The sequence below is a fragment of the Mauremys mutica genome, chromosome 20, assembly GCF_020497125.1.
Source record: "Mauremys mutica isolate MM-2020 ecotype Southern chromosome 20, ASM2049712v1, whole genome shotgun sequence".
Taxonomy (NCBI): Eukaryota; Metazoa; Chordata; order Testudines; family Geoemydidae; genus Mauremys; species Mauremys mutica.
This window is the reverse complement of record NC_059091.1, coordinates 15,989,392-16,007,251: the sequence shown is the minus strand read 5'-3', so window position 1 is coordinate 16,007,251 and position 17,860 is coordinate 15,989,392. Positions and strand designations below refer to the sequence as shown.

At 48.6% G+C, this 17,860-nt stretch overlaps 1 protein-coding gene across 6 annotated transcripts in view; it reads right to left on the bottom strand.

Annotated features, from left to right (window-relative positions):
- Positions 1 to 17,607, bottom strand: part of WIZ (WIZ zinc finger) — a 172,115-nt gene extending 154,508 nt beyond the window's left edge. For 5 of the 6 annotated variants that reach the window (XM_044994682.1, XM_044994683.1, XM_044994680.1 and 2 more), the window contains exon 1: positions 2,227 to 2,691. In XM_044994682.1, the coding sequence (XP_044850617.1) occupies positions 2,227 to 2,608 (382 nt within the window). In that variant the 5' untranslated portion in view covers positions 2,609 to 2,691. Of the gene's footprint in view, positions 1 to 2,226; positions 2,692 to 17,471 lie in introns of those variants that run through there. The other variant, XM_044994679.1, reaches the window with a different exon arrangement.
- Positions 17,608 to 17,860: the final 253 nt, after the last annotated feature.

Here is a 17,860-nt window from a genome sequence, read left to right as displayed (position 1 = left end):
GGGAGTTGCAGCGCTGGAAGTGCCCTGCAGGTGTGGCCACTTACTAATTGCAGCGCTGGTGGAGGCTTTCCAGTGCTGCAAATCGCCAGTGTAGCCATACCCAGAGCAACACAAGTCCATGCCCAACTAACAGTCTTGCAAGCTCACACACCTATCTCACCTGGAGAGGCCACTGTTACTGGAGATAATATATCACAGCCTCCTTCCCCCAAAATTATTTCCCAGCCAGGATTCCTGGGTGCAGTAGGTGGGGAATGAAGCTTAGATAACACACATCTGGGCCAGATGATTAGCTATGCACCTGTTTCCAGGTAGAGAACTTCTCTCCATAGTTCTTAGTATAGAAACATGCAATAGCAGGAGGGCACCACACAGAGCCCAAAAAGATAACTGGCAAGCCATAGGTTCCTGGGAGGTACAGCTTTTCACAGCGACAAGGAGACTGTAACCAACGGAATATTTTGTGCCTATGAACTCCACTTAGCAAAGAAAGAAATCACTCCAAGTTCTCCAGGGTTCATATTTCCATCTGCTGGCAAAGGAGTCTATCCCCACAGCTCTGGACTGGTACAAAGAGAACAAGTGGGAGGTAGTGCAATCCACAGATGTGCAAAGGGCCTAATTAGGTCTCCCAATGCAGGATTCATGTGTCATTATATAATGCCTGCATCTGTAACTTTCACTCCATGAATCTGAAGAAGCTTACCCATGAAAGCTTATGCCCAAATAAATCTGTTAGTCTTTAAGGTGCCACTGGACTCCTTGTTGTTTCAATGCAGAACTGTTCGTATGTGTTTTATAGATAGAAACACTGCACTTTAAGATAGCATACTATTCCTCTGGGTATGCTCTAAGTAAACAGTAACATTTTTTACACAGTTCACATACACAAGTCACTAAATTACCAAGTGCCACTGGCGTTTCAGCATCTGACTGGCACCATTTAATGGGTCTGACAAGTCTAAAATTCATGAATTGAGCAGTTAGTTTTGACTGTGGCAAGCAGACCTCCCAAGAGCTATCACTTCATGACTGCCACTGAATTTTACATCCCTGTCTGTGGTGCTGAACTTGATCATTACCATATTGCTAAATTACCAATTAACGCATTACATTTGGATTCTTTTCTGGTTGCCCCAACAAATGTATAAGCTCAAACGAACTAGAACAGGAACTGTTCAGCATGGCTGTGTCGTCATCACACTCCCTCCAGCTCCAAAACTCTCAACATCACAAGGGTAAAGATCTTGGAGCTATTCACCTAGGAAGGAAGCCCAGTGCTGCACTCATATCCACAGCCTAGCTGCGAATAGGAGATCTCCATGTGGAACACTACTAATTCTTGGACCTTTGAGAAAGTGAATCCAGGAGACATGGGAAAGGAGGGGAAACAGCTGTGAAAGGCCCAATGCACAGGAGCTTTCATCAACCGAGTGCTACAAGGAGATGCATGCCAAGGCAGAGGTTGCATGGCTGGCCACTGCAGGCGGGTTGATCACCAGGGAGAGTCCACTGCCAAGAAGGCTCAAAAGACATCTGCTAGCCAGAGGCCAAAACAAAAGATGAGGGGGTCCCTCCCCACAGCCTCAGCCTGGAGCAGGTGAGATGCCCAGATACACCCCACCTCCCACTACCATTAGATGCTGGGAAAGGCTGCAGGTGTAGGGAAGGAAAAGGATGCTGTTCATGGGACTTTTTTTTTTTTTTTTTATTAAAGGTGCCTCTGGCGTGTAGATACCTAATAAATTTGAATGCCTCCCCCCATCACTTCCAGCAACCAGAGGATGGGATGTCTCTTGACTTCACCCACAGCTTCCTGACAGACTCCTCCCTCATTTCCTGCGAACATCTCCAGTGTCTGCCTTTCTCACTGCTCAGAGCAGCAGCAAAGGAAAACTAGCAGGGATTCTAATCAGTTTCACTGCAACCTGCAGGGTCCTGAATGACACACTGCTTAGTGCAGCTGCTGCTCTTAACTCACTCTGCAAATGAGCAGAAGTGGGGCGCCGAAGCAGTCTGCAGACTCAGGAAGACTTGCTGATCTGCTGTCCCATTTAGAAGGTTTCCAGCACCACTAAAAATGCCAGGTATATTTTTAAAAGAAAATTAAACTCTGCAGCAATCTAGGCTTTTGACCTCCCTTCTGTTCACCAGGAAAGAGGCTTTGACTTGCCATTAGCCAATGGTATTTGAGTGTCACCTATCGATTTAGGGTGTGGAACTTACCTGCCACGTTGTGTGCTTCCAAAGCAACGTCTGGCTCCTGGCGGGCTAGAGGCAAGAAAAAAGTGGGATCCTTCTTACAGCTGCACATATCATCAGCACCTGAATTCCCTCTCTCATCTCTGTTCATGGCTGCCACGTTGTCGGAAACATAGAAGGCAGTCTCCTTGAGATCAGTCGCCCCTTCCACTGATGTCCCTGATAAAGCTGCACTCTCCAGAGGCATTTTTGCATCTTTAACAAAAGCAGCTATTCTCTGTTCACCTTGGGGGCACTCAAGGGCAGAAAAATCTTCTTTGTTTGGCTCCAGTGTCATTAACACGGTTTTGCCTCCATCACACCAATGTGCGCTTTGCTGCTCTGATGAAGAGACAGCTTTCTCCATTCCTCGCAGATTCTGTTGTGTCACTTAGGAAAAAACAAACATCAGGACTTCATAGGATTCACAGGCAGCTGTAGCCAGAAAATCTAAAAAGGGAAAAGAAAGTGATGAGGATTTCTTAATTGCAGAAAGTGATGAACCTTCCCAGGTCACACCTGCTCTCTTTAGGCCCGATGGCATGACCTGGAGTAACAACAGATAGTAACAAAAGAATCTTATTGTGCCTTTCAGCCCAACACCTTTACAGTGTCACTACATGACTGGCTTCAAGTGGGGCAAAGCAGCAGCTGTTTCAGCCGTAAAGTAAAATATCAATACCCAGTTGGTTAAATCCCAGTATGGGATGTAACCAGGACACCTGGATCCATGCCCTTAGTGCTATGGGATTTCAGGATGCAATTGGTCAGGACCTTCATTTTACATTTCCATATGTAAACATGGCACCTCTGGCAGCACAGTGCTCTCTAGAGCCATGCTGGAGCGTTGAAGCTTTTACCCCAAGAGCTTGTTGAGCCTAGGAGCATTTCACGGTGATGCAGGAGGGCTGGGGAAATGAGAAAAAACAATACAGTGCCCAAGGCACCACATGACCCTTTAGGAGCCTGACCTGCTTAGCAAGATTCTGCATCACTTCCTGGCCACAGGGTTAGCATGGAACAAGGACGAGAAAGGCTAATGAGGTTATACAGGTGAGAAGGGCAGTTCAGAGCAAGAGGGTGGAAGAAGCCGCCAAATGGCCAATACAAAGACTGGAAAACTGTTGAATATCTGTGCTTTGGGAGCAGTGTATCTTGCTGACACCTTGGTCCCCTCCTTGCTGGAGGAGTCTATGGGGAAATATACAAGATGTCTGAAGTTACCCACTGGTGACGTAGACCTTAGTGACATGCCAGCATATGTATGTGTACATAAAACCTTGTCTTGACTCTGTGTGCATCATGAGCTGTTCTGCAGAAGGGCAGGATTATTCCACTGGTCCCTACCATGCAGCATCTTTCTTCATTCACAGGCTAACACTGCACATTTCCATCACACATTGTTGCTCTTCATTTGCACCATGCTTCCTATTACTACAGAGCTCCCTGTTATCCTCTGAGCATTTGCTGTCTCCAAGTTTCATGTTTAGTGTTGACCTAACACAAACTCTCCTAAAAAGGAGAAACACACAACTTCCAATATCCCATATAATTACACGTATCCACCCTCTGTGACAGGTTCAGGTATTTTCATGGCCTACACACTCTCCCTTTATATCACCAGAGGCTACTAATAGCTGCAGTTACATTTTTTAAAGGACATTTCATGCTGGTGAAAGGTACCATGTTAACAGACTATTTCTCCCCAAGCAGATAGAGCAGCAGAAGTGCCAACATATCTCCCACTGCCTACCCCCAGGGATAAGAAGTTTGCTATATGGCAACTTGTTGAGGCCACCAACAAAGAGGCCAATCACGCTATAGTTCTGAAAAATGGACACCTGCCTAAGCAGGATCTGGACTGAAGCTAGCCACTCACTTCATGTAAGCCAAAGAGAAACAGATTTCAGTTACCACTCTCCTGGGATGCACTTGAACCAGCAAACTAGAGGCTAAAGACTTTGCACAGCCCCTTACCATCTCCCCAGGGATTTATACTGCTACTCACACTGAGTCTGCCTCACAAGCCACAGACACCCTACACACACACACACACAAGTTTGGGTCTCTTCCCACCCCCACACCTCCACCCCTCTGCCTGTTGAGGGGTTTGGGGAGAAGGGGAGGAGAAAGAAGAGAAATGCTCAGCTAGTTATTCTTCCTGGGAGGTGGGCTTTATTGTAGGGAAGCAAATAGAGACAAGATTTTGCCCCGAAGGCAATGAAATTTAGGACTGTTCTAGTCTCTCATGGAAGGAAAGTTCCCCAGCTATGGGCCAGCAACTGAGAATGCTCATGTCCCCTGGTTCCCATGAGCAACACTCATCCTGTTGACAGTTCTACTGTTCCTGAGGGACACAGCTTCATGGTAGGTCCTGACTGCAGAGACAGCTCCAGCCCATTGAGGGCTTTGGGACTTTGAACTTGTTCTAGTATTAAGTAGACAGCCAGTGTAGTGTCTGGGGTACAGGACGATTGGCTCATGTCAATGTGTGTTACTTAGCAGGATAGGCATTACACGTTGACCCAGCAGGAGCTTCAAGATCCTTCCTTAAATTCATAGCTACCATGCATTGCATTAGCCATGCCTAGAGTTTGCTGCCGCTAGGTGAGACTCACCATCCTAATTAGCCACAGATGTAAGAAAGCAATTGTAGCATCACTTGCTACTGGGGCATGGACCCAATAAAGCAGTGGTTCTCAAATTTTTTTTTTACTGGTGACTCCTTTCACATAGCAAGCCTCCGAGTGTGACCCCCCTCCTTTAAATATATAAAAGTGTTTTTAATTTATAACACCATTATAAATGCTGGAGGCAAAGTGGGGTTGGAGTGGAGGTTGACAGCTCGTGACCCCCCCCATGTAATAACCTCACAACCCCCTGAGGGGTCCCAACCCCAGTTTGAGAACCCCTGCAATAAAGGGTCCCTGGGTGGTTTACCACCTTGATGATCAGAGTGCAGACACAGGAAACAATATGAGGAGGACTACTTCAACGTGGAAGTCAAGATGATTATTGATCCCAACTCATCCAGTCTCCCTGGGGATGAAGTCACTGTATAACCAACTTCAATCACTAGTGAAGTGAACAAAACATTTTTCATAGTGGGTCTGAACAGAGCTTGAGCTATACTCAGGGAAAAGCAGTGAACCATATCTCCCAGAATCACAGCCACAATCTCTCATGGTGTGCTGCAAGGCAAAGTTATTATTGCACATAGGAGGGGGTAAATCACATACATGAGCTGGAGAGGAGATAAGGCTGGCCTACATAACCCCAATATGGCCACGTTTCAGATAAGCATGAATGGCTCCAGACTCCATGATCCAGAAAGAACGCTAAAGAAAGCACAAGGGATAGCGAGCAAATGTACCAGAGAGCTAGAGAATAAAGGTGCATGAGTAGAGGAAGCAAGGGAGCTAAATTTATGTAGTTAAGGAAAGAGAAGGCCAGAGGAGAGAGACTTGAGTCTATAAAATATCTTCAAGGTAACAATATAAATGAAGGGAGGGAATTATTTGCTGTCTCCTAAGAGGCTATTACCATACAATGAGCAATAGCCTGGAGCCGTTTACATAAAAAGTTCTTAACCATGACAGCAAAGGAGCCCTAGAAGAGATGATAGGAGATGAAGTCTCCACCACTGCTGAGAGCCAGGAATGATCAGAGACCAAGCATCTGTGGGAATGATGTAGAGAAGAGTCCTGTGAGCGCTGCATGTGGGGAGGTGAGGAAATCAAACTGAATACCCCATGTGATGGGCTTGACTCCCTATGATTTTCTGTCTGTCCCTCCCCCCCCCCCCGACACACACACACACACACACACACACACACACACACACTTGTGCTAGCTACTCTACAGGGGCTACAGAAGGGGAGGAGAAAAAACCCAAAACAACCACAGGCTAGCAGGTCAGTAACACAAAGAATCTGACCTTCACGCTTGTGTCTTTTAAAGCTTTCTGGAGAGGACTCGCACTGAGGAACACTCGGCTCTCCCCCCAGTGTTGGGGAGGAGGGGACACAGCCACCGCAGAACAAACAGAGATGCCTTGTGCTTATTTAAGTCTCAACTCTTCTGCTCCCTGCAGCCTTGGCTCTCACACACATTGCCCACAGAACCATTAACCCACTCCCCCTGCCTAGTCCAGTTTCACCCTCAGCAAGACACACACAAAAATTGCTTCAAATGCTCTTTTTCTAGCCAGCAGGGGTAGGACCTACCAGCTGGCTTTGATTCCTAAGAGCTTCCTTTAGCAACAAGCACCATTCCACCTGGAGCCAAGACACCTGGAGAGGGCTGGCTGACTGACTCCATCAGGAGCCCATGCGTGGCATGCCAGTGCAGCACTAAGTCCAAAATACTGATAGTGAGGATCTGCTGAAATCTTTTCCCAAGGTTTTTTAGGATTCCAGTGGGCTCTTGCCAGCCAACCCTACAGCTGCACATTTTCAGTGCTTCAGACTCTGTACAAGTCCCTCAGGAACATATATAATCACTACACAAAAAACCCACACTGACCTCCCATTGGGATTCACAGCATGTACCCAATACTTTAAAGACTGATACATGGCTCTCCTCAAGGGACTCTTTGTGCTCATTAGAGCCGTGAAGGGTCTCCTCACCCAGCCATTAGGGCAGGGGTGGGCAAACTACGGCCCAGGAGCTGCATCCAGCCCTCCAGATGTTTTAATCCGGCCCTCGAGCTCCCGCTGTGGAGCAGGGTCCAGGGCTTACCCCACTCCGTGCAGCTCCTGGAAGCAGCGGCATGTTTTCCCTCCAGCTCCTACGTGTACAGGCAGCCAGAGGGCTCTGCACACTACCCCTCCCCAAGCACTGCCCCCACAGCTCCCATTGGCTGGGAACTGCAGCCAATGGGAGCTGCAGGGCCAGTGCCTGCAGACAGGGCAGCATGCAAAGCCACCTGGCTGCGCCTCTGCCTAGGAGCTGTAGAAGGGACATGCTGCTGCTTCTGGGAGCTGCCTGAGGCAAGTGCTGCCCAGAGCTGCACCCCTGACCCTATCCCGTGCCCCAACCCCCTGCCCCAGCCCTGATCCCCCTCCCACCCTCCAAACCCCTCAGTCCCAGCCCAGAGCACCCCCTGCACCCCCATCCCCACCCCAGAGCCTGCACCCCCAGCCAGAGGCCTCAGCCGCTGCCCCAGCCCGGAGCCCCCTCCTACACCCTGAACTCCTCATTTCTGGCCTCACCCCAGAGCCCACACCCCCAGCTGGAGCCCTCACCCCCTCCTGCACCCCAACCCACAATTTCATGAGCATTCATGGCCCGCCATACAATTTCCATATCCAGATGTGGCCCTCGGGCCAAAAAGTTTGCCCAACCCTGCCTTAGGGTCTCATACTGCAGTGCCCATACTCTCCCCCAGAAGGGCTGGACAAGAACACCAAGGATTCTCTCTAATGGTGCAAAGATGTCTCTGCTGTGTGGCACAAGATACCCTGCTCTCTCTGCCAAGGAACCAAGTGTTCTCCCTCTCTCGGGTTGGCTCACTCGAGAGAGAGAGAGAGAGAGAGAACAGCCTTCAGACACTCTGCTGCCACATGAAGGCCAGAGTGCTAATTTCTTTGCTACCAGCACAGCACTTGTCACCTATTTTTAAAAGGCGTGGTAGAGAAAGAAGGGTGACTCATGCTTCTCAAGGGCCTTCTGCCCAAGGATCCCAGAGCACTTCGGACATTAGTTCCCCCAGTTTCACAAATAAGGAAACTGGAATTAAGACAAAATTCTTTGCTTAAATAAATACAGAATATCCACTAGTTTGGGGCATCTGACATGAGCCACTTAATACAGAACATCTGTCACTGATATCGATTTCATCTGGAGTGGAGGATGCTCAATGCCTCTGAAAAGAGTAGCAAAAGAAAACCCCTGTCTAGAGAGCTGAGTAACTGACCCATTATGCCCGCTCATGCCCCACATTAGGAAGCAATCCAGGCCTGCTGGCAGACACTTGCTTCGCTTCATGTAGTGTACCTGGTACCATAGACCCTAAACAAGAAGTAAGATTTTCAAATTCTAATTTCTAGCACTCATTTCAAACACGACTCTTCAGAACGCTAGAGAGACAAGATGGGTGAGGTAATATCTTTTATTGGACCTACTTCTACTTATGCAAGAAATCCAGAACAACTATCAAAGAAAGAAGCTGGTCCAATAAAAGGTATTGCCTCACCCACCTTGTCTCTCTAATATCAAGGGACCAACATGGCTACAACAACACTGCATATATTCAGAACTCATACAGTTCTGACCACAGAGGAGGTTTTCTAGGTTGGAGGAGGTTGTAAGAAGCATGTTAAAGTTTCATTACCCAGACTCCAGGTAACCCTAAAAATATTTTCCATAGTGACGTCAACCCTAGAAGAGCACAATGAAACCAGCATTTCTAATCTTAAAAGCACTTTACAAACAACTAACTGCTTGCTCCTTTTAGTCAATGCTACTGCATCAACTAAATATGTTGTCATGATGCACACACACCCCATCAGGAAACAATGTGTGCTGGGGCAATTTTAATTTCAATTTACAACTAGAGTCTGTGGGAGTTCTCATAGGTTTCCCTCCTTCTTGGAAAGGGCTAGTTTGTTTCTGTGTGAGGAGTCACACATAACCCTTTGTCAATGCCACACATTGCAGAGGGAAAGTGGCTGGGAGTGGAATCAGCAGGAAAGACACTGAGCAGCAGGAAAGGGCAAGTTTAAGAACCCAAGCAGTGCTATTTGGAGCACGGGAGAAAAGCAGGAGATGGGGCTCCAGATACCAAATTAACCTTGTACAGCTGCATTTCCAGACCTGTCCAGCTCCAGAGACTGAGGGGAGAAGCAGAGACTAGGGTCTCTGGAGCTGCTACCAAGACCTTGTGAGATCATGAATGGGCTTGTGGGAGATACATCCCCAGGACACTCTTGTTAAGGGATGACCAGGCTACAGAAAGCCTGTGAATTCCTGAGCTCACACAAATAGCATGCTGAGAAAGTGAAAAAACCCAGAACAAGGAAGTGGTTATACAAACAATGAATAGGCCAGCAAATCTAGGGAATTCACTCAGGACACCAGCTTTGTAGCCAACTGAAGATTAAGCAGTAGCTTGAGCATAGTCTATAGAAACCCCCGGGGTAAATTTCTGCTAGCAGAGGGCTCTTTAATTTATCAGACAAAGACAGAAAAGCTGAAGTTATACTGAAAATAAGGCAATTAAAAAAAAAAAACCAATGGAGGGCAATTAACCCTTGGCATAACTGATCTAGGATCTGTGGTGCATTATCCATTGCTTGAAGTCTTTAAATCAAGACTAGATGTCTTTCTAAAACATACACTCTAAGTCAACAAGAAATTATGGGCTTGATGCAGAAATTATTAGGTGGGGTTCTCTGGCCTGTGTTATGCAAGAAGTCAGACTGGATGGTCACAGTGGTTCCTTCTGGACTTAAAATCTATTAATCAATTTCTGCTGCCCTGCTCTTTCTGGAGCTCAGGCCAACATAAGAATTTCTCTTTACTGGTACCCTCCTGCTCCTTTGTCCCTGAATCTTTATCTGAGCTCACCAAGAACTCTGACAGCCACAGTTCTAGGTTATGCAGTAGGATCACAGGCAGTGAACACTCTCCGCTGAACCTGCATACAATATCTGGCCACTTCAAGTGCATCCAGAGTTACTAGCTATCCTGACCCTAAGCAGCACAGCAGAGTAGCTGACTGGTTTCTGCAGCAGCCCAGTGGTAGATTAGCTCCTGGAAGAACATTCAGGTCATGAGCACCAGTGTCATTAGGCTATAAAGCGAGGAGAGAATTTGGCATCCCTGTACTGGCCCTAATATAGTGTTTTTGCATTAGAAATCATGGATAGCACCAGAGCATAGGAACATGTACAAGGGTTTTCCAAGTGTCTTACAATGAAGTAGCCATAGCAGAGTAGATTGTCTGATCTGGGTGGCAAATAGGCAGAATGAACAGCATTATAAAAGAGAGGAGTCTTAAATTATATATCAGGAGCCAAGGTCATGAATCTGAGCAGGAGAACAATGGCCCATAGACTCTCCCAATTTCATTGACAGCCACTCCCAATGCACATTGGATTCTTCCCAGAGTGAGCCACCGTGCAATGGAGCCTAACAGTGCTGCCATGCCTAGCATGTCCCACAGATCACTTTCTCTTTTTCAGCTTGCTGAAGGGAAAGACCTGCCAAACCCGAGGCATCGGAAGTAAGACAGTCTCCACTCCATGTAGGCACTAAAGGATAGAGACAACAGCAGTGGCTTGCTGGTGTCTTGGAGATTAGAGTGTGCAATCTGGTGAAGATCGGAGAGGATTTTGACAAGCTAGGAGTCTGACATCCAACTCCCCAGCAGCTAGGAGGAAAGCTGGCTACTGGAAACCTGCTGTTGACCACTCAACACCATCTCAGACTTTGGGTAACTATATCTGGGGTTCTTTAGACTATTGTTATTTTAGATGTGTGCTTGAGACAATAAAAAACAAGGATTTTTGGGTGAAAGCACTCATGTGTACCAATTATTTATGAGAGGAGCTGTGTCCACATTGATTTATGTCCTGAAACTGCCTGAAAAACAGACTAGTTACCATAGTTTCGGGTTCAGAAAACCCCAGATAACAAGACGACTCTCCAAAATTTCCAGCTGTGTATCCAATCAGCAGTGGGAAATGAGACCTTCCTCCTCTTCCCAAACGGACAGCCCCTATTCCCTCAGAATCACAAACTGCTTCCTGTGGGTACAGATACACACAGACAAGGACCTTTGCCACCTGTGACCCACCACTACTAAACTGTGTTTTATGTAGCTTTTGGATACTTTACACAATTAATTTGTTTAACTTTTCTAATACAATCATGTTCTCTGGTAGCATTTTCCCAAAGGATAGAGGGACACACTTGTAAGTAGCTAATTCATTTTATTATATAGCAATGATTGACTGACATCACATCAGTCAGCACAAGAGAATGCAAGTTAATAGAGGGCATGTGACATTGCTACACGGCAAAGTCCCTCTTGTTCCCCCTTCAAGTAACCAGATGAACCCAAAGCACCTTGACACAGCACAAGCACAATCTGTGTAGCTCTACCATTTTAGCTTAAGTCAATTAAAAGAGATTTAAGCTAACCCAATAGCATCCACACATACAGCAACGACACCTGTTTAAAGTCACACCTTTAGTTAAACTGCTGCAAATATGTGTTTTAGACTGAGCCTTCGGCTGGTGCTATCACTCCACATAAACTGGTAAATGTTCAAATCTATATGGTGCAGTGCCATGGGACAAATTTAGCTGGGGTGCCACCACTGATTTCCATTCTACACTCCCCACCTTGTCTTGTGTTTCACCCGCCTCAAGTGACACAACCACATTCAGGATTTTCCATGAGCGTAGCTACTTGGAGGGAGCTGTACTGGTGCAAACCCCCTGTGCAGACAAACTGCACCAGTGCAACTTACCTTCAGGGTTTGCTCAATCAGTGCAAACCCCCTTGACACCAGCATGTCTACTCTAGTATAGCTACACCAGTGCAAAAAATCATGGACAAAGGCAAGCCATAAGCCACTCTAGTCCAGAGACTACATAAAAATCAATGGGCTTATCTTGGCAACGGGCAGCAGAATTTGGGCCTGAGTTTCTAGATGGCTAAATTGGCTGGAATGGGAAGACTCATCACGCTCCCAATCTCGTATTCCTTTCTGGTGAACTCCTGCTACTGGAAAGGTTGCAAAGCAATTTCAAATGTGACCTACTGATTTCATTCAACCATCACTTGGCACAAATTTGTGTTTGGCCTCAAGTTTTCCATACTTGGTCTCAGGAGAACATGGAAACTGGCCTCTAGTTAGGAAAGACCATTCTTATTTCATTAGCAAAATACATATTTTCCTCCCCAATCGGTCCTGTCAAAAATCTCTCCTCGTAAACCATTTTCTATGGAGTGTCACCATTTTTCCCTTCTCAAACACCTGATCAGTTGTTTTTAAATTGCATGATGATAGGTAGCGAGGTGACATGGTGATCTCCACACCTCTTTTTAAAGTTCAGTATCTGACCAGGCTCCTCAGAAAATCTGCCTGAGAAAGATCATAAACACACAACACAATCCTCTGAGATCACATTTGCCTCACCAGGAACCTAGGGGGTCTAATAAAAGTTGCAGATCCCTCAATTGTGGGGCTACCACATAATTTTTGTAGCATTCTGAAAATTCAACAGTCGCTTAAAAAAAGTTTCTATCTTTCCTCTTTGCCAAGACAGCGGCCCCCACCCATGTAAACAGATGCACATTTGTCCTGTTAACCCAGACTTGCAGCAAAGTGCCTCTTGCCAAATGGCAACATCAAAATTCTTTCCTGCTCCATTCACCTCCATGCTTCAAAGCAGAACCAGGGAATTTGAATGCTAAAGTGGTTAACTATGAACAATCACCTCCTTTCCTAAAAATCAAACCAAACAAGGCTCTTCCATGCCAGAACTTTGCAAATGGAAAGTTGCAGGTGTAAAGTTACACATCTAAAAACGTTACTTCCCCCATGCTGCCCACGCTGTATACTTTATGGCAGGGTCTGCTGGGCATGTGTCTCAGGTCCACAGACAGCCAACAGGCTACATGGAACTAGCATAGGCGCCAACTTTTTCCAGCGCTGGTGGGTGCTCGAGTCTCCCCCCGGCCTCAGCTCCACCCTTGCCCTGCCCCCTCCCATCCCCATTCCAACCGTTTCCCCAAAGTCCCCTCCCCAACTCCACTCCCTCCCTGCCCCTATTGGACCCCTTCCCCATATCCCTGCCCCAGCCCCGCCTCTTCCCCGAGTGTGCAGCATTCCCCCTCCTCCCCCCTCCCTCCCAGCGCTTGCCACTGTGAAACAGCTGTTTTGCGGTGCAAGCGCTTGGAGCCAGGGGGAAAAGCAGAGATGCAGTGCGTTCAGGGGAGGAGGTGGAGCAGGGGCGAGCTGGGGCGGCGGAGTGGGGCAGGGAGCTCTGCACACACCATTTTTTTCTGTGGGTGCTCCAGCCCTGGAACACCCACGGAGTCAGTGCCTATGGGAACTAGGTTCTTCCCAGTTGCTTCTTCAGGCACCCAGGTTCTTCTCCAAGGTCCTAGGCACATAAGAACAGGGGATGCTGCTGCTATCTAAGGCCTGGTTTACTCCTAAAACTTATACTGAGATAGTTATGTTGGCTAGGAGTGTGAGGGGTATGATTTTTACACACACACACACACACACACACACACCATAGCTATGCCAATAAAACCTGCAGTGCTGCTGAAAGAATAGTGCTCTTGTTGGTGTAGCTAATATTATTCGAAGTAGTGGTGTTCCTGTACCGGCAGAAGGACTCCTATCAGCTTATGCTGTGTCTACACTAGGGCTATGCAAGCATAGCTATGCTCATATAGGCTCTGTAGTGTAGACATGACCTACAAACAGGATGAGGCCAAAGCCAACAGCAGGACTGAAGTGCCAGTCACCACCAAGAGCCATCAACAGATCCAAAGGCACCAGCTGGAAAGGAAAGTCTAGGGGAAAAAGAAGCAGAGAAGAGGCAGCAGCTGGGCAACAGGTCAGCCTGCATGGGGAAAAAGAACAGCAGGACAGAGGAAAAGGGAGCAGGAGACAGTGTGATGAACTTATTTTTAAATAGGACAAATAGACACGAACACTTTCCTGATGTTACTCTTCCATGAAGGATTTGCTGTAGTTGTTATAGAGATGCTGCATAATCAGCCAGGGGATCATGAATTTGTCTTAGACACACTTCTTCCCAAAGATGCACTCCACCCTATGAACAAGCCTGAGAACCCCATTTCATGGTACAGACTTAACAGAACAAAAAACAGCTTAAAATAACCTTTAACAAGAGAGGTGCGTACAAACCCATGCCAAGTTAAAGATGCCAATGAACCCTAACTTTTGCATCAGCTGGATATTTAACCTGTGAAATTTAATATTACATGCAAAACAACCACTGGTGAGTCAATGAAGATAAATGAAAATAAGAACAATTATTCTGGAATCAAATCAAATGGGAATTCAGGGAACTTGGGAAGCTCCCAAAGCAATTCTGTGCCTACCCCCCACCCCCACCCCTTAATGGCAATGCCACATCAGGGGTGAAGTCAGGTTAGACAGGATCCCATAAGATTTCCCTTCCTCAGAGAAACCTCAAAAGATCAGCAAGACATCTTCCAAGCACTTGAATGGCACAAATCTTTCTCTGAAGTCACACTAATGAGAGCATTTAGCAGAGGAAGAGGGGCTTTTCTTCTCCCAGAGCTGGAACTGGAGAGGGATGTATCCCCAGAGATCTTCCTTCTCTTCTGCTTACATAGTCATAGTGCCAAGGCTAGGCAGGCTGGCAAATCTAGCATCAAGCATTTAGCTATACAGGGCTTTGTTGGTATTTGGATTATCTGAACTTGGTTGGTGCTAGGATCTTCAGGGAATTTGGCTCCAGGGGTCTTCCATGACAATTAACTTATGGAAGAATCTGACAGGGAGAGATTTCCTCTCCCGAGATTTCATGCTGCAGTAAGATAAGCAGAGATATAAGCATTCAGGGACTTCAGCAACATTATCTGGGAAAGCTATCCCTGAGGCACCTCACCCCTACCAGGATGACAACATTACTTTCCCACTACCAGTAGGGTCCCATGGTCACGTGGCCTTGTACATTTCTGCACAATTGTAGGGTGTTTTTTAGTTGCTATCTAATTAAACTTGGTTTTCTCCCCCATCCCCAATTTTAAAAATATTCCACCCTTTCTCATTGCACAACAAGCCTTCAAAACACGTCCCATGTTTAAGCAATGCTCGAGTCTGCAGAAAGCCTGAAACAACTGCTCTGGAGAGGGGCAGGGGAGATGAACTGGCCTATTCACCATATTGGGCTGTACTCTGCTATTTAAAGGCCTATATTGTTAAATTATTTCACTGTTGATCACCTTCTATGCCAAAACCTGCAACTGTCTCAGACCTGCTGCCAAAGCCTCCAGCTTCTCCCTCCCTGCCAGCTCCCTCCAAGGCAGTTGCTGGCTCTCAACACAGAAATCCAAGCCTTGAAGAAAAGTGACAGTTCAGAGGCTGCACAAAATATACTACAACGAAGGTTCCTGTACTTGTGAGGGGGAGAGGCTACATAGAGCACAATAATTCAGGTATGATGAACCTCAAGGGATGATGCCTTACCCATTAGCATGCCCATTGCCTCCCTGCCCCAGGCAACACCACGAAGGTTACCTCCCTCAACGGGCTACCACTAGCCTCACATCCTTAAAGTACAGCCAACTGCCCTGTTGCCTTCTTTGCCCAAGCCTGTCTGAATCCCCATCACCTCCCATGCCTAGATCACCAGCAGCCTTCAATCTTTCCTATCACAACTCATCCCCTACATCATGAGCATCCCTACTCCAACTGCACATAACCAACTCAGGCACCATCAGCATCCCTGACAGCTCCTTTACAGAGGGCTGTATCAGCCACCCTGACATAATCCAACCACAGTCACTGGCTAGGAAGAAGTTTGCAACAGATGAGTCATGTCACTTAGTGACCTTCTGGAAGATGATCAGACAGCACAGTGACAGGCATGAGAACCTTGAATAGAAAGGTTCCCTATCTCTCCTCCTGCCACTGGTGCAGTTACTTTATGGGGTTTTACAGCTAACTCCAAAGACTTGGCACTGTGTCTTGTCTCTATAGTAGGATTTTATCACCTTTAAATTCTCACCCTTGCTTCCAATAGTTGTGCTCCATCTTCAGGAGCCGTGCTGGGAGCACTAGTGGCCACATGGTCTAACCAGCCCCCAGCATTTTAAGCACCCTACTGTCTCACCCCGTTCAATACAGCTCTAGATTACACTGTGGTTAGAATGCCAACAGTTGCTGGCATAGTATCCATGCTAACACTCTCACTGATGTATCTGAACCAGCAGCAGCAATAGAAGAAAACTTTAGGGAGAAAATCCTAGCATGGGCCAGGCCTGTCAGTAGCAAGCCATCATGTCCCAGAGCCCTCCCCATGCCAAGCATTGTGCCTTATGCACCACCTGCCTGGTAAGATGATCCTCATCGTTATTGGCATTATGTTAACACCTAGGAATCCCAATCAAGGAGCATGTTCCCACTGTGCTGGGAGTTTTACGGACAAGTAACAAGGCAGACAGTTCCTGCCCCAGAGAGCTCACAACCTAAATGTCAGGCAGCTCATAACAGGTGGATACCATGCCCATGGCCCCCTTTCCTCATGAAAAGACAACCTCGCTGCTGCCTCCCAAGGCCCTATCAGCTTCCCTCTCATTTCCATTCCTGGAGTGGCATAAGCCCACTGTCCCCATCCTCCCTGCCCCAGCAGTCTGCCCTCCACCCCCAGCATCTGTCTTTCAGCATGGCAGCATCCCCCTGCACTCATTTCCAGGCACCAGCCTCCCTGCTCCTTTACTCCTTAGAGCACCATCAACTCCAGGTCCTGACCCCCAGTTCTATCAGACCCTCTTCAGGAAACCTGGCTCCCAGCCACCCCAACAACCCCTAGCATCAGGCTCCCAGCCCTAGATCATCCCACGACCCCTCCCCTGACATCAGCCTTCCATCCACAGGCACCTGGGGCTGAGCCCCATAGCAATCCCTCCGCTGTCCCTCCCAGACAGCTTGATTGCCCTTACTCCCTTCCCCTAATAGCTACGTTGTGTCCCTTCCCCACCTCGGACACCTGGGGCCCCACCTCCAGAATTCCCCCCTTACTTCCCTCACCTGGGGCCCTGCCACACTGCTGCCCCCACAACCCAGACACCTAGGGGCCTGCCCTAGCATGTTCCCTCCCCACTTCAGACACCTGGTGCCCCACCCCCAGAATTCCCCCCTTGCCATACACCTGGACCCCCAACATTCCTCCTTACTCCCCTCCCCGGACACCCAAGTCCCTGCCCCCAGCAACCACCGCTCTCCACCCCGGGCACCTGGACCCCCGGCACCCCCTTTGCTCCCTCCCGGACACTTGAATCCCTGCCCCCACTCCCAGGACCCCCCGCGCCTCGCCCGGACACCTGGGTCTCTGCCCCCGCCCCAAACTGTCCAGGTTTCAGCACCCCGGACGGGGCCGCTCCCCAGGCTCCGCGCCGCCTCCCCGCAGGGCCGGGCCGGGCGCCGAGTCCCCGGCGGCGGCTCCGCTTTGTCTCCCAGCCGGCCGGGCTCCCAGCGGACACTCACCCGGTCACGCGCCGTCCCCGCCTCCCGGGCGCCCAAGGGGGCCGGGCCCGCAGGGCTCCTCAGCGGCCCCGGTGCAGCCGCCGCCTCCTACCCGGCTCCGGCCTCCGCAGCAGCAGCAGCAGCAGCGCCGGGGACATGGTCCCTTTAAACCCCCCCCGCCTCCGGGGGCCCAGCCAGTCCCGCTGCTGCCGCTGCCTGCGCCGCTTCGGCCGCTCCCCCGCCCCCCTTCCAACGGCGGCGCCAGATCTCGTCACTGAGCGTGCGACAGTGCAGCCGCCGACATCTTGGAAGAGGCAGGGAAGGCAAGTCCCAGGGCCGAGGCCGGGCCTCTCGCGACTCGCAGCCGCCATGTTAGGAGAGGCAAAGGAGTCATTTGCCAAAAGCCTGGC